The following is a 14,668-nucleotide window of genomic DNA, read 5'->3' on the forward strand; positions in this document are numbered from 1 at the left end:
AGGCTTTAGTTATTTCTCTTTCACTGCCTTTCATATCGTCACTGTCCAAAGAAAAACATCTGTATCTCTGTGTTTGTGGAGTTTTTGTTTACTACATCATTTGAACACAGCTGTATAACAAAATAATCTTGGTGTTGTCTAACAGAAGAAATCAAATGGAAAGCCGAAAATTCCTTTTATTTAAAAAGTACATTTAATTTCTAGTTTCTTTAAATGGAAACTAGCGGTCCACTGCTGACCCTGATCTCCCACGAAGAGGACATCTTCATTCTGGATCACAGAACTTTGCAGATGATTCCAAACCAACCCAGAACCCAGCCTACAGCGGCTGAGTGAAGGTGGTGTGGACGGTGTGGAGGAGGGTCATTGTGTCAGAGACGCTGTAGAAGGACAGAGTTCCTGCGCCGTGATCCACATACACTCCTATTCTGGAGGAGGACGGGGCTGAGATCTTAGTCTCAATGTTGTTGTGAAAGAAAGAGAGAGAGGGAGAACACTGCAGACTCCAGGACTGATCGTTCAGTCCAAACACACACTCACTACCCCACCCTTTCCTCCTGATCCCTTTATATGACATTGATATGAACAAAGACCATCCCTCAGCACTGCGCCACTCAACCTCCCAGTAACAGCGTCCACTCACACTCTCTTTACTCAACACCTGACACCTGCCGTCAAATCTCTCTGGATGATCAGGGTAACCCTGGACTCTCCAACTGTTTCTCACCACTCTGTTATTCTCAGACAGAACAAGTTCCTGATGTGCTGTGTTGGGGTCAAGGGTCAGATGACAGAAATCTAAAAAGGGTTAAAAAAAATCAATAGATCTGTCTTTTATTCACAGAATATGAAGATATTCAAAGAAACACCTATGTGTCTGTGCTCTTCCTTCTCTCTCTAATCATATTTCTTACTGAAGATTAAAATATTAGTTTTTTATTTGGGTTTATATTAATATGTAAATATTTGTGTAAATCTCAGTGTGTGGAGAATGGTGGTGTATTTGTGTGTATTTTGTTTCTGTGTGTGTGTGTGTGTGTGTGTGCGTGTATCACATACACTGCAGGAAATCTTCTCTGGTCGTTGGCTCTGGGGGTAAAATCTGAACTGCTGCAGCTGTGGAGACAGAAATCAAATGATCCACAACAGAAAGAAGTAGACGATCATCCAGAAAAAAAGAAACAGGCAACAGAGCTCCAGTAAATGTTTATGTTTTAAATCGTCAAACCGACTGAACACAGGCAAATAACCTATAGATCTTCTATTAATAAATGTTTAATTAAATCTTCTCAGTAACAGCAGAGTCGAGGAGAGACAGGGGAAAGCTCCACACACTCTCTCCACTGTGTAACTCTGCTGATCTCCTGTCTTTCTTTAGTCTGTACTTGAGGGAGAACTGTGTCCGTCACTATATTTCACATAAGGGGTCTCCTCTTACCGAGCGGAGGGATTTTACTGAACTCCTCTTTGCAGAATTCCTCCAGTCGCTCTTTCAGATCAGAGAGAGATTTCCTCACTGTGTCGAATGAGAGATGTTGATTAACTCTGATTCTCGGTGAGTCCTCGGGTCCGGGAGAGACACACAGAGACTGGAAACTCTACAGAATACAGAAGGGTAAAGGAGAACAGGAATACAGATCTTTTAGAGCCTTCCTGAGCTTCAGTTCTCTCTATAGATCACACAGTGAGTGTTACCTGAAGGAATGTGTGGATGTCATCGTCTGTGTGTGGAAGCTGCTCCAGCTCAGTGTGTCTCCTCTTTAGATCAGAGATCTCTTGCTCCAGTTTCTCCAGGAGTTCTTCAGCTCGACTCAGTTCAGCCTTCTCCTGAGCTCTGATCAGCTCAGAGCGCTTTTTCTCAAAGGAGCGGATCAGTTCAGTAAAGATCCTCTCACTGTTCGTCACTGCTGTCTGTGCAGAGCTCTGTTACACACACACACACACACACACACACACACACACACAGATGGTATTCCACTTTGTGTCTGTGTAGGGTCTGTAAGTGTCCAGCACTGAGCTCCTCACTGTCCGACTGGAGGAGAGTGGGACTGAGGGGTGGAATATCTGCTCCAGCCGCTCTCTCCTCACTACTCACCTTAAGAGCTTTCACAGCCTCTTTCACCTCCTGCAGCTTCTTCTCTTTCTCCTGGATTCTCTGCTGAGATTCCCTCTGCAAATCTTTCAGTCGACTCTGGATCAAAATAAACACTTTATGAACTGTGAGATAAGAGTAAATCATTAATTAAGAATCTGATGTTGTTTTAACAGACTTTGATACTGTGCTGTTTACTGTAAAGCCATAATTCTTACTCACACATGAAACAGAACTGATTTAAAATACTGTCTTCAGCAGGTGAAGCTCTGACCTCTTTGTTGGTTCTTTCTGTTGATACTGAGACTGTATCGTGGCCTCTGTGTTCCTCCATCGTACATAAATAACAGATACAGCTGTGGTCAGTGCGGCAGTAGATCTCAATCAGTTTATCATGTAGAGAGCAGATGTTCTCTTGTAGTTTTTTGGAGGCTTTGACCAGTTTGTGCTTCTTAAAAACAGGAGACTGATAGTGAGGTTTAAGGTGAGTTTCGCAATAAGACGCCAGACACACCAGACAGGACTTGACGGCTTTGTGTTTCCTCCCAGTGCAGAAATCACACTCCACATCTCCAGTTTCAGCGTAACAGTGATCAGGAGAAGGAGCCTGGAGCTCTGTCTTCTTCAGTTTCTCCACCACTTCAGCCAGCATGTTGTTTCTGCGTAGAACAGGCCTCAGAGTGAAGGTCTCTCTGCACTGGGGGCAGCGGTAGATCCCCGTCTGATCCTCCTGATCCCAGCAGTCATTAATACACACCTTACAGAAACTGTGTCCACAGGGAACAGTCACTGGATCCTTCAGCAGATCCAGACAGACTGGACACATGAACTGGTCCTGATCTACGGAGATACTGGCCTCTGCCATTTTCCTGCACTCGCTCACTGAGAGAGAGAGAGAGAGAGAAAGAAAGAGTTTCAGACTGAGTTCAGTTTCGTTTTCTCTGAGAAGGAGTGGCTTCCTGATTCTGTTGTGGTTAAAGTGTCACAGAGGGAAGGAGGTGGAGAGAGAGGGGGAGGGAGAGAGAGGGGAGGAGACTGAAGAAAAGATCAAGGAAGAGACAGAAATAACATTGAAATGTAGCAGTAGATTAAAAAGACTCCACTTTGTAGAGAATCTGACACACTTTATAATTGCAGCATTTAAATAAACAGATATAAAAGATAAAATAAGAGAAAAATCTGTGACTGTGCTGTAGTCCTCTGTGTTTGTTTAAACAGATGTACTTTGATTAATGTAAAACTGTGGAAGCCTCTCGCTGCAGCCTGTAGGAAGGAGGAGCTGGACATCCAACCCCGCCCCCTCCTTACCTCAGACGCTACGCCCGGGTTCAGTAATTTAACTGTGTCCTAAACTGTGCCCTATTCACTATGTAGTGCACTATTTTGAGGTAGTGTTACAAAATCATTCACTAAACTCCTAAATTCGAATACGGCTCACATTCACTCCATGAGACGAACATTTCAAGGGGAAGCAGAAGTTAAATGAAGACGTACATCGCCCTTTTGTCGGTAAGCAAAAATAATTAGTTTGTAAGTCAATTTCAAAACTCGTTGTTATATTGTTGTCTGTGTTTTTGCTCGATACACAAATGTCATATAATATGTAAATATATAGGAGTAGTGTCGTAGATAAATATCTTTACAGTGTGTGGTGTGGCACAGGTTTTATGTGATTGCACAGTCATCTGCTGTTTCTAGACCTGGTTGTACGTCCAGTTATGTTTATCTTTTCATTATTTTCATGAATGGTTTCAGGTGAATGTCAGGGGATTCACCAGTGTGCGGTGATGACTGTTGTTACAGATAGTTTTGTGTGTTTTCTTCTTGAGTCAATTCTTTTTTCTTATTGAAACGTATTAATTTGTAAATGATAGTTTTCATCTTTCAGATAAGTATTCTTTTAAAGTAACAACTATTCTGTGAGCAGAAGAATGAACGTTTCTGTGAACAATAATTTTAAATCATGCTTTTTTTCTGCTAGTGATACACTTCTAGGTAAACATTTATTGAAATAATTCTATAAGTTGATGACTTGAGTTTGTGAAACAAAAGTAAATATTGACAGACATTTCCATCACAAATTCTGTACTTCACAGGTCCTGGATTTATTAGCTGGACACAGCTAACCCTAGTGTTTTTGGAGACAGAAAATGACCATTTTTCAGGTTTAATATTAGCACTTACAGGAACTGGTCAGTGTTCCTTATGAAATGTTGCTGTGAAAAACATGTTCATTATTCCTCATAACTTTCAGAGTTCTGGAGGTCGTGTTTTTGTTTTTTTACATGATGTTCTTACTTACTGCATGTTCTGAAAGTCATAGCCAGGTTTGTACTGTCAGTGCAGTTAATGTTGGCAAATTAGGCCATTTATCTTTAATATATATTAAACAAAAAGGTCTGTTACAGTCATTTTTAGCTACAGCTGTTGTCTGTAGCGTCAGGGAATGGTGATGTTTGTGTGTCGTCCTGATGTTCAGTCAGAGTTCTGTGCTGTCTGGAGTGTCCTCAATGATGATACAAAAGAGCTGAATATTTTTATCTTTTGCAGCTCAGTCGCAGCACGACTGGATCCTGGCCACTAGAAGTTTATCAAAAAACAAGGTACAAACCCCATCAAGATTTTTTTCCCTTCCTCACACAGTCATTGTATATCACCCATTCTTTATAAATGTCTTTTCTGACAGAACATTCCAGTCCAGATGAAGGTTGATGACTGCTCTGTTCTCAAGCTATTGGTAAGTTGTAAATGAACAGAAAACAGTCTGTTCTACTGGCACCAGATTTTAATGTAATTCAAACATTTGTGGTAAACATAATCTAGTCTTCCACATACTTTCATCAAAAACACACAATGGTCCCTGGTGATTACATTCAGGTTGTTTAATGTCATCAGTTGAATGTGGTGTATGTTTCTGCCAAAGAGCGTAAGGTGGGCATTGTGATGTATGCACCTAGAGATGTCCTATGTACAATGAAACCACTAGAGGGCAGACCACCACTAGGGCATCTAGGGATTCTGAATGTAATTAGTGTGGCAGTAGTTCAATTAAAGAAGTGAGTGAATCAGCCAGAAGTTGTCCTCCTTGCTCTGTGTGTCGAGTAATAATGTTTACTTAGTTACACTATAAGGGAGCAACATAACATAAATTGGCGACGAGTCGTGTGTTTCGGAATACTTTGCATCGATTGGCTGTGAAAGTTAAACCAGTTTTGTGCAAGTTTTGGACCGAAATGAACACCCGCGTGGCTAGCTAATGTGCTAATCAACTAAAGCCAACCATCAACGGATACAAGGGCATTGAGTGCTGTGAGTTCATCTACGGTACAAGTAATCCCAGAAAGACGTATGATGGCTGGAATATATGGACAAATGGACGTTTTCGATGAGTCTGGTGAGCAGTGGGCAACGTATATTGAACGTTTTGAGCATTATGTGGTGGCTAATGACATTCAAGAGGCTAAGAAAGTTTCAGTACTGTTCAGTGTGATGGGTCCTAAAACATATGGACTGCTTCGTAGCTTAGTAGCTCCCGTGGCACCTGGCATAAAGACTTATGAACAGGTTGTGACTGTGCTTAAAGATCACTTCACACCGAAACCGCTTGTTATAGCCGAAAGGTTCCGGTTCCACAAGCGAAATCAGGGGGAAGGCGAAACGATAGCACAGTATGTAGCAGTGCTCAAGAAGCTATCAGAACACTGAGTTCGGGGCTTACTTAGAGGACGCTCTGAGGGACAGATTTGTTTGCGGATTGAAATGCGAAGCTCTACAGAAACGTCTTCTGACGGAGGAAAACCTCACGTTCAAAAAAGCAGTGGAACACGCAGTGTCAGCAGAGACAGCAGCACGCGATGTACAGCAGTTAAGTAATTCCCTGAAAGTACATGCAGTGTTTTCGCAAAGTGAAAAATGCCGCCGCTGTGGGAAGGGAAATCACAGCGATGATGTCTGCTGGTACAAAGACCGCGAATGTCACCAGTGCGGGAGGAAAGGCCATACTAAACGAATGTGTAGGGGTAGATCAAAAGGCAGTCACGAAAGAGAACATAAACACAAAGATAGAAAGCCTGAACAGAAAAGCCATGCTCACAAACGCAGCGTGAAAGATAGAAAGGAAAAGATCCATCACGTCGAGGCGAATGAAAGTGAAAGTGAAGGAACGAAAACGGATAGTGACAGTGACTTGGAACTCTATACAGTGTCTCAAAAAGGGAAGTATTCACGTATATCAGTAGTGCCAACAGTCAACAGAAAGAAAATGGAGATGGAATTGGATACAGGGGCTGCAGTGTCATTGATTCCATGGGAAATGTACAAACGAAAGCTGCACAAAATTCCTCTGCAACCCACTGATATCATGCTAAAGACATACACAGGAGAGCCTTTGGCACCAGAAGGAGTCATTAAAGTGCAAGTGACATTGAACAAGCAACACGCTGTCTTGCCACTGTATGTGGTGAAGGCGGATGCTCCACCATTGTTTGGCAGGGAGTGGCTGAGAGCCATTCAGCTGAACTGGAGAGACTTAAAGACAGTACATGCAATTGAGCATAGACAGACAGACAGCTTAGAGATAGTGTTAAAAAGACACTCCGCTGTTTTCTCCGATAAGTTAGGCACCATGACTGGAGTGAAAGCCAGGCTCACTCTAAGACCAAACAGTGTACCCAAATTCTGCCCACCACGCAATGTGCCATGCTCTTCGACCGCGAGTGGAAGCTGAACTGACACGCCTCACGGAGCTTGGCGTCATTTCACCGGTGGCGCATAGTGACTGGGCTACGCCAGTGGTGCCAGTGAACAAGAAGGACGGCACCGTGAGACTTTGCGGGGACTTCAAAGTCACACTCAACCCAGCACTCTGCATCGAAAAATACCCAATTCCTCGTATTGAGGACTTGTTCGCTTCTCTCGCTGGAGGTCAGTGCTTCAGTAAGCTGGATCTATCCAATGCATATCTACAGATGGAAGTAGAAGAGAGCTCCAAGAAGTTGCTGACCATCTCAACACAGGACTCTTCTGCTTCAATCGCTTGCCGTTTGGTGTAGCGTCATCGCCCGCCTTATTCCAGAAGGCAATGGACCAGGTGCTCCTCGGACTGGCACACACTCATTGCTACCTGGACGACATACTTGTCATGGTCCTGATGAGCAGACACACCTGAAAACACTGGATGCAGTGCTCAGCAGGCTAGAGGAATACAGCCTGCACATCAAGAAAGAGAAATGTCTCTTCTTCCAGGAGTCCGTGGAATACCTGGGCCACATAATCGACGCTGCTGGGCTCCACAAGTCACCGGAGAAGGTACGTGCCATCGTGGAAGCACCAGCACCAGGCGATGTAAGTCAACTTCGATCTTTCCTAGGAATGCTTAACTATTATGGACGCTTCATTCCTGATCGGGCCACTGTGCTAAAGCCATTGAATGAACTGCTGAACAAAGAAAAGAAATGGCAGTGGACGTCAGCCTGTGCATCAGCGTTCCAGAAAGCCAAAGCACTCCTGATATCTCAGGAGGTGCTTACACATTACAACCCCGAGTTGCCTCTCCGCCTCGCTTGCGACGCTTCACCTTATGGGGTCGGAGCTGTTCTCTCTCATGTCATGCCGGATGGCGATAAAAAACCCATCGCCTATGCATCCAGAACTCTCAGCGAAGCAGAACAAAACTACGCTCAGATTGAGAGGGAGGCGTTAGCGATAGTCTTTGGAGTACGCAAGTTTCACCAGTATCTGTATGGCAATACATTCACTCTACTCACTGACCATCGCCCGCTTACAACCATCTTCAGTCCAGGGAAAGGCACACCAACCATGGCTGCCGCTCGCATGCAACGCTGGGCGCTCCTGCTCTCCGCTCACAATTACACCATTGAGTACAGAAAAGGGGCCCTACATGCCAACGCTGATGGACTGTCGAGGTTACCGCTCCCTCATGCCCCCAGGGAAAAACAAGATGCAGTGGAGGTGTTCTACACGTCACAGTTGGACACATTGCCAGTCAGCCACACCGAGATCAACCGTCACACCATGGCTGACCCCACTCTGTCCTGTGTCATGGAAATGGTCACAACTGGCCGTTTTCCAGCTGCAAACAACATAGCGGACGAGCTGTCCCCCTATCTCCAGCGCCGCCATGATCTCACTGTGCAGCACGGATGCCTCATGTGGGGTTTGAGAGTGATTGTGCCACCCAAACTACGCCCCCGGGTTTTGGCAGAGTTACACTCAGCACACCCAGGTGTAGTAAGGATGAAGAGTTTAGCCCGCAGCTATGTTTGGTGGCCCAGCATCGACTCCCAGATCGAGCACCAAGCAAAGTCATGCCACTCATGTCAGCGAGTGCAGAAAGAACCAGGCCTAGCACCCTTACACCCATGGATGTGGCCATCCAGTCCTTGGGAATGGATACATGTGGACTTTGCCGGTCCATTTGAAGGGCACATGTACCTGGTCGTAGTGGACGCACACTCCAAATGGCCCGAAGTGCACATCATGGATAGCACCACGTCTAGCAAAACCATCCAAGTGCTTAGGGGACTCTTTAGTCGCTATGGCATTCCACACAGCCTTGTAAGCGACAATGGTCCTCAGTTCTGCTCTGAAGAATTCATCACGTTTCTGAACGCCAATGGCGTCAAACAAATTCACTCAGCACCGTACCACCCAGCCTCCAATGGTTTAGCGGAGCGCTTTGTGCAAACTTTCAAGCACACTCTGAAATCTTCTAGAGGACCTACACCTGTGCAACAGCGTCTAGATACATTCCTCCTGACCTACCGCAACACCTCCCATGCAACAACCAAGGAAAGCCCTGCAATGCTGTTCATTGGACGCAAACTGCGTTCTCGACTGGATTTCCTGAAACCAAGTATGGCTGGAACAGTGCACCTGTCACAAGAGGCTCAACAGCAACGGCGCCAGCTACACTCTAAACAGAGACAGTTTGAAGTTGGTGAGCCAGTGCTTGTGCGTGATTATAGGAGGGGGGGAGGATAAGTGGACGCAAGCTGTGGTGATCGAGAAGACCGGACCAGTGTCCTACAAGGTAAATGTGGGAACACAAGGGGTCTGGAAGCGTCATGTGGACCAGATGCTGACTCGGTCCGAGTCAGATCCATCAGAGACTGCAGTGAGTCTTCCTGCGAGTTGTCCGATGTCACTTCCTCAGACAACCACACCTGATCCAAATACACCTCAACAGAAGGAGGATACTGATACACTTACACACACACTACATACACCATCAAAAACACCCACGATACCACAGTCCATGGAATCCACACCGAACGTTCAGACTACAACAGAGACTGTACGACGATATCCGGTGAGGATCACACGTCCACCAGTACGTTACAGGGATTAGTGAATTAAAAAAAAAAAAAAAAAAAAAAGTTGAAGAATGTTTGCTTTCATAGAATGTTGTTAAATGGTTCTGAGTTTTGAAACTTTGAAGTGATTATAAGTTGTGACGTAACTCCTATTTTCTAGTAAGGTTATTGAGAAGTTTAAAAAAAAAAAAAAAAAAAAAAAAAAAAAAAAGGATATGATGTCTTAAGTTTGTTTCCTAAGAAATGTTTTGTTATTGACAACAAACCTTAGTGGGGAGGAGATATGTGATGTATGCACCTAGAGATGTCCTATGTACAATGAAACCACCAGAGGGCAGACCGCCACTAGGGCATCTAGGTATTCTGAATGTAATGAGTGTGGCAGTAGTTCAATTAAAGAAGTGAGTGAATCAGCCAGAAGTTGTCCTCCTTGCTCTGTGTGTCGAGTAATAATGTTTACTTAGTTACACTATAAGGGAGCAACATAACAGGCATGACTGGTGATCCTGCGAGGTATGACGGTGTAGTTGAATTCATAAGTGCACATGTCATTGGGTGACTGACCAGATTTAAAAAGAGTAATTCATAATATCTGATTAGCATTGTGTTAGTTTATACTAATTTCTTTCAGAAGAATTCAGCTTGTTGAGTCTGAAAGGTAAAGGAGAGTTAATGGATACCATTGACATTCACCAGAAGGTTGTGTAACTGTTCTTACAGCTGAACTGGGCATTTCAGTTTTCATTTTGCTTACTGTGCTGTAGCCTTCACAGTGAGAAAACTGGGGTTTGTTTTAAAATGATTGAATTGGAATGTTGGTTATATGGTCATTTTATAATGATCTGTTTTGTTTCCCTAAAATTGTAAAACAATATCTACATACTTCTGTGATGTCTTTCAGGGATGCCCCTTATTGCTCTGGAGGGCACACTATTAAATGTAGTCCTGAATGTGGATGGCCAAGCTATTTTAATGCTGTCACTCGTGTGTCGCCTCTTAAAGGACATTGCTGAAAAACAATCATTCCAGCCCTGAGCACCATCTCAGTGTCTTGACAGTAAGTATGAGGAGTATTATGATATTTCAATACACTGAGACAGAGTTGTACTCTAATGAATGATTCTCAGATGTGAAATGTACAGGTGTAGTGATTGGAAACTCTACAGTGCAGAATACCAAGCGTTTTGTACCATGTATTGACTCGAGTGCTGGATGAACTGCTGAGAGACGTATAAAACTGCAAAAAATATATGCGCACTGTGTGTGGTTTTTGAGGATTGTTCCTCAGACCAGTGGTTGCCAAAAAAAAGTCAACACAAAAAATGTGAAAACGTTGAACGTATGCAGTTAAAAGCAGTTACGCTGTCTGTTATAAACTGATACTAAGAGTGTGCTTCTGTTTATTATTTGTTGTCTACAGACTACTTTGGGCATTGGAGACGGGGGAACTTCTGGCGTTCTACACTGATGCACCTGTGTTCTGCAGCCCATTCTTCAGACAAGTTTATGAAGATCTGTTTGTGTTAATAAGTTAATGAGTGCATGCACATACATTAGTGACACTTGAAAATAAAACAAAATAAAACTACTTTATCTGTGTTTTCTTGTCTTTGGTACAAACTGTACAAGTGTGACCCAGCCACATTTAAAGTGTGCTGTTCTACTGACAATGAGGACATTCTATTAGATTTATTTGAATCAACCACATTTGTAGGGCTTTGTGAATGGAGTTCAAGGTGGTGTCATGTGTTTCTCACTTTCTCTTTATCAATCCAGTCCTGCTCAGTTGGAAAGCTCAACATGTATTCTACATTTTATTTCAGTATTTTCCTCACTTAGGCATTTGAAATACTGTCATTGACACTGTCGCTACAGTCAATGTCGCTACTGTCGCTAATTTTATTTAACAATCTGACTAATTACCCTTTGACAAAGATATAAGGAGTTATAATGATCAGGTGTGAAATTAGTGGCACCACTATCCTTTGTGAATAATTGTTATCTGTATTTGGAATCTTTTTGGAAGAGGTTTAAATACATATGCAAGTAGTATTAGTTAGTTCATATTTTATTATGATAGTTAATAATTCATTACTCAGTAGCCTCTACTTAATAGCACTGGATTTTAAAACCTTTTGCTGTTTTAAACACATTTTTCAGACAACTTCAAAACTATTGGCTAATTTTCACAACTTACGTAAACCAGCTACACTCTGTTAATGTTATCAATCTCTCACCGTTTATTTTATTTTACTTTTTTTTAGGAAACTTTACCTTCATTAATTTAAAACATATTTAAACAAATAAGGTGTGTTTAGATGTAAAGTAGCCTGTATTTTCCTGTAAAGTGTCCTAATCTCCTCGCCTCTTTCACACACTGATAACTATAAGCTGTGACTCATTTGAGGGCAGCGAGCACCAGCTCCATGTGCCGGGTTTGTTTCACCAACTCACAACACGCATCGGTGCTCAAAAGAGCTCTGAATCCTTACAAAGCGGTTACTGACACATCATTAGGGCTCTTCTTACAGAAAGTAAATGAGTTTGACCATGAGCTCATCTGGCGTTTAGCAGCGTATTTATGGAATCATCATTGACAAGTGAAGAAGCAGCATTTTTCTTATTATGCCCTAAACTTTGGAATAAACTTCCAGAATATCTACAGCACTAAATGATTTAGACTTTTTAAAATCAGACAAAAACTCCTCTCTTTAGCTTTAGTGGTGAAACCAGCAGCACACTTTACAGTAAAATAAGCCCAAACACATAAAACATTACATGGATGATGAACTAGACACAAGTGGACCACCGGATCATCGCAGGTCACTGTGGTGTGACCCAGTGAGACCACTGCTCAGTGGCTCTGGTGTCGGAACAGTATTGGTATTACCAACAGAATGGAGACAGACATATCTCATACTACTACTAGATACTATCCCATAATAACCAGAGGCTTTTCTCATAATAACCACATACTAAGGATTTTTTTTCCTGTGTGGCAGCAGTACACTTCCATATGAACCGCTGTACCACCCAGCACTGCTTTACAGTAAACAGCACAGTGTCAAAGTCTGTTAAAACAACATCATATTCTTAATTAATGGTTTACTCTTATCTCACAGTTCATAAAGTGTTTATTTTGATCCAGAGTCGACTGAAAGATTTGCAGAGGGAATCTCAGCAGAGAATCCAGGAGAAAGAGAAGAAGCTGCAGGAGGTGAAAGAGGCTGTGAAAGCTCTTAAGGTGAGTAGTGAGGAGAGAGTGGCTGGAGCAGATATTCCACCCTTCAGTCCCACTCTCCTCCAGTCAGAAAGTGAGGAGCTCAGTGCTGGACACTTACAGACCCTACACAGACACCGTGTGGAGTACCATCTGTGTGTGTGTGTGTGTGTGTGTGTGTGTGTGTGTGTGTGTGTTGTAACAGAGCTCTGCACAGACAGCAGTGAGGGACAGTGAGAGGATCTTTACTGAACTGATCCGCTCTTTTGAGAAAAAGCGCTCTGAGCTGACAGAGCTGATCAGAGCTCAGGAGAAGGCTGAACTGAGTCGAGCTGAAGATCTCCTGGAGAAACTGGAGCAGGAGATCTCTGATCTAAAGAGGAGACACACTGAGCTGGAGCAGCTTCCACACACAGACGATCACATCCATTTCCTCCAGGTAACACTCACTGTGTGATCTATAGAGAGAACTGAAGCTCAGGAAGGCTCTAAAAGATCTGTATTCCTGTTCTCCTTTACCCTTCTGTATTCTGTAGAGTTTCCAGTCTCTGTGTGTCTCTCCTGGACCTGAGGACTCACAGAGAATCAGAGTTAATCAACATCTCTCATTCGACACAGTGAGGAAATCTCTCTCTGATCTGAAAGAGCGACTGGAGGAATTCTGCAAAGAGGAGTTCAGTAAAATCCCTCCGCTCGGTAAGAGGAGACCCCTTATGTGAAATATAGTGACGGACACAGATCTTCCTCAAGTACAGACTAAAGAAAGACAGGAGATCAGCAGAGTTACACAGTGGAGAGAGTGTGTGGAGCTTTCCCCTGTCTCTCCTCGACTCTGCTGTTACTGAGAAGATTTTATTAAATATTTATTAATAGAAGATCTATAGGTTATTTGCCTGTGTTCAGTCGGTTTGACGATTTAAAACATAAACATTTACTGGAGCTCTGTTCCCTGTTTCTTTTTTTCTGGATGATCGTCTACTTCTTTCTGTTGTGGATCATTTGATTTCTGTCTCCACAGCTGCAGCAGTTCAGATTTTACCCCCAGAGCCAACGACCAGAGAAGATTTCCTGCAGCGTATGTGATACACACACACACACAGACAAGCACACACACACACAGAAACACACACATACACACGCACACACACGCACACACATGCACACACAAACACACACATACACACGCACACACACACACACACACACACACACACACAAACACACACACACACACACACACACACAGAAACAAAATACACACAAATACACCACCATTCTCCACACACTAAGAGATTTACACAAATATTTACACATTAATATAAACCCAAATAAAAAACTAATATTTTAATCTTCAATAAGAAATATGATTAGAGAGAGAAGGCAGAGCACAGACACATAGTTGTTTCTTTAAATATCTTCATATTCTGTGAATAAAAGACAGATTTATTGATTTTTTTAACCCTTTTTAGATTTCTGTCGTCTGACCCTGGACCCCAACACAGCACATCAGGAACTCGTTCTGTCTGAGAATAACAGAGTGGTGATGAACAGTGAGAGAGTCCAGGGTTACCCTGATCATCCAGAGAGATTTGACGACTGGTGTCAGGTGTTGAGTAAAGAGAGTGTGAGTGGACGCTGTTACTGGGAGGTTGAGTGGAGCAGTGCTGTGGAATGTGCAGTGTATATATCAGTGTCATATAAAGGGATCAGCAGGAAAGGAGTGGGTAATGAGTGCTGGTTTGGACGCAACAATCAGTCCTGGAGTCTGCGGTGTTCTCACTCTCTCTCTTTCATTCACAACAACATTGAGACTGAGATCTCAGCTCCGTCCTCCTCCAGAATAGGAGTGTATGTGGATCACGGCGCAGGAACTCTGTCCTTCTACAGCGTCTTTGACACAATGACCCTCCTACACACTGTCCACACCACCTTCATTCAGCCGCTCTACCCTGGGTTCTAGGTATTCTGAATGTAATGAGTGTGGCAGTAGTTCAATTAAAGAAGTGAGTGAATCAGCCAGAA

At 43.2% G+C, this 14,668-nt stretch overlaps 2 protein-coding genes across 10 annotated transcripts; one reads left to right on the forward strand and one right to left on the reverse strand.

Annotated features, from left to right (window-relative positions):
- Nucleotides 1–319: 319 nt before the first annotated feature.
- On the reverse strand, nt 320–2,957 carry LOC136682337 (tripartite motif-containing protein 16-like). 9 transcript variants are annotated; one of them, XM_066658833.1, is made up of 7 exons: nt 2,367–2,957; nt 2,096–2,191; nt 1,696–1,923; nt 1,462–1,598; nt 1,332–1,368; nt 1,060–1,102; nt 320–798 (listed from the first exon to the last, which is right to left on the reverse strand). In XM_066658833.1, exons 1-7 carry the CDS (start codon nt 2,955–2,957, stop codon nt 320–322), a joined length of 1,611 nt encoding a protein of 536 aa, XP_066514930.1. The 9 variants fall into 9 exon arrangements, with proteins under 9 accessions (XP_066514930.1, XP_066514929.1, XP_066514932.1 ...); XM_066658832.1 differs by having other exon boundaries at nt 1,353–1,356; nt 1,420–1,598; XM_066658835.1 differs by lacking the exon at nt 1,332–1,368 and having other exon boundaries at nt 1,060–1,116; nt 1,472–1,598.
- A 5,470-nt stretch (nt 2,958–8,427) lies between these two features.
- Nucleotides 8,428–14,606, forward strand: LOC136682338 (tripartite motif-containing protein 16-like). The gene is made up of 6 exons (XM_066658837.1): nt 8,428–8,455; nt 12,570–12,670; nt 12,852–13,085; nt 13,183–13,342; nt 13,665–13,721; nt 14,116–14,606. Exons 1-6 carry the CDS (start codon nt 8,428–8,430, stop codon nt 14,604–14,606), a joined length of 1,071 nt encoding a protein of 356 aa, XP_066514934.1.
- The last annotated feature ends 62 nt before the right edge of the window (nt 14,607–14,668 follow it).

Source organism: Hoplias malabaricus, unplaced genomic scaffold (assembly GCF_029633855.1).
Source record: "Hoplias malabaricus isolate fHopMal1 unplaced genomic scaffold, fHopMal1.hap1 scaffold_328, whole genome shotgun sequence".
Taxonomy (NCBI): domain Eukaryota; kingdom Metazoa; phylum Chordata; class Actinopteri; order Characiformes; family Erythrinidae; genus Hoplias; species Hoplias malabaricus.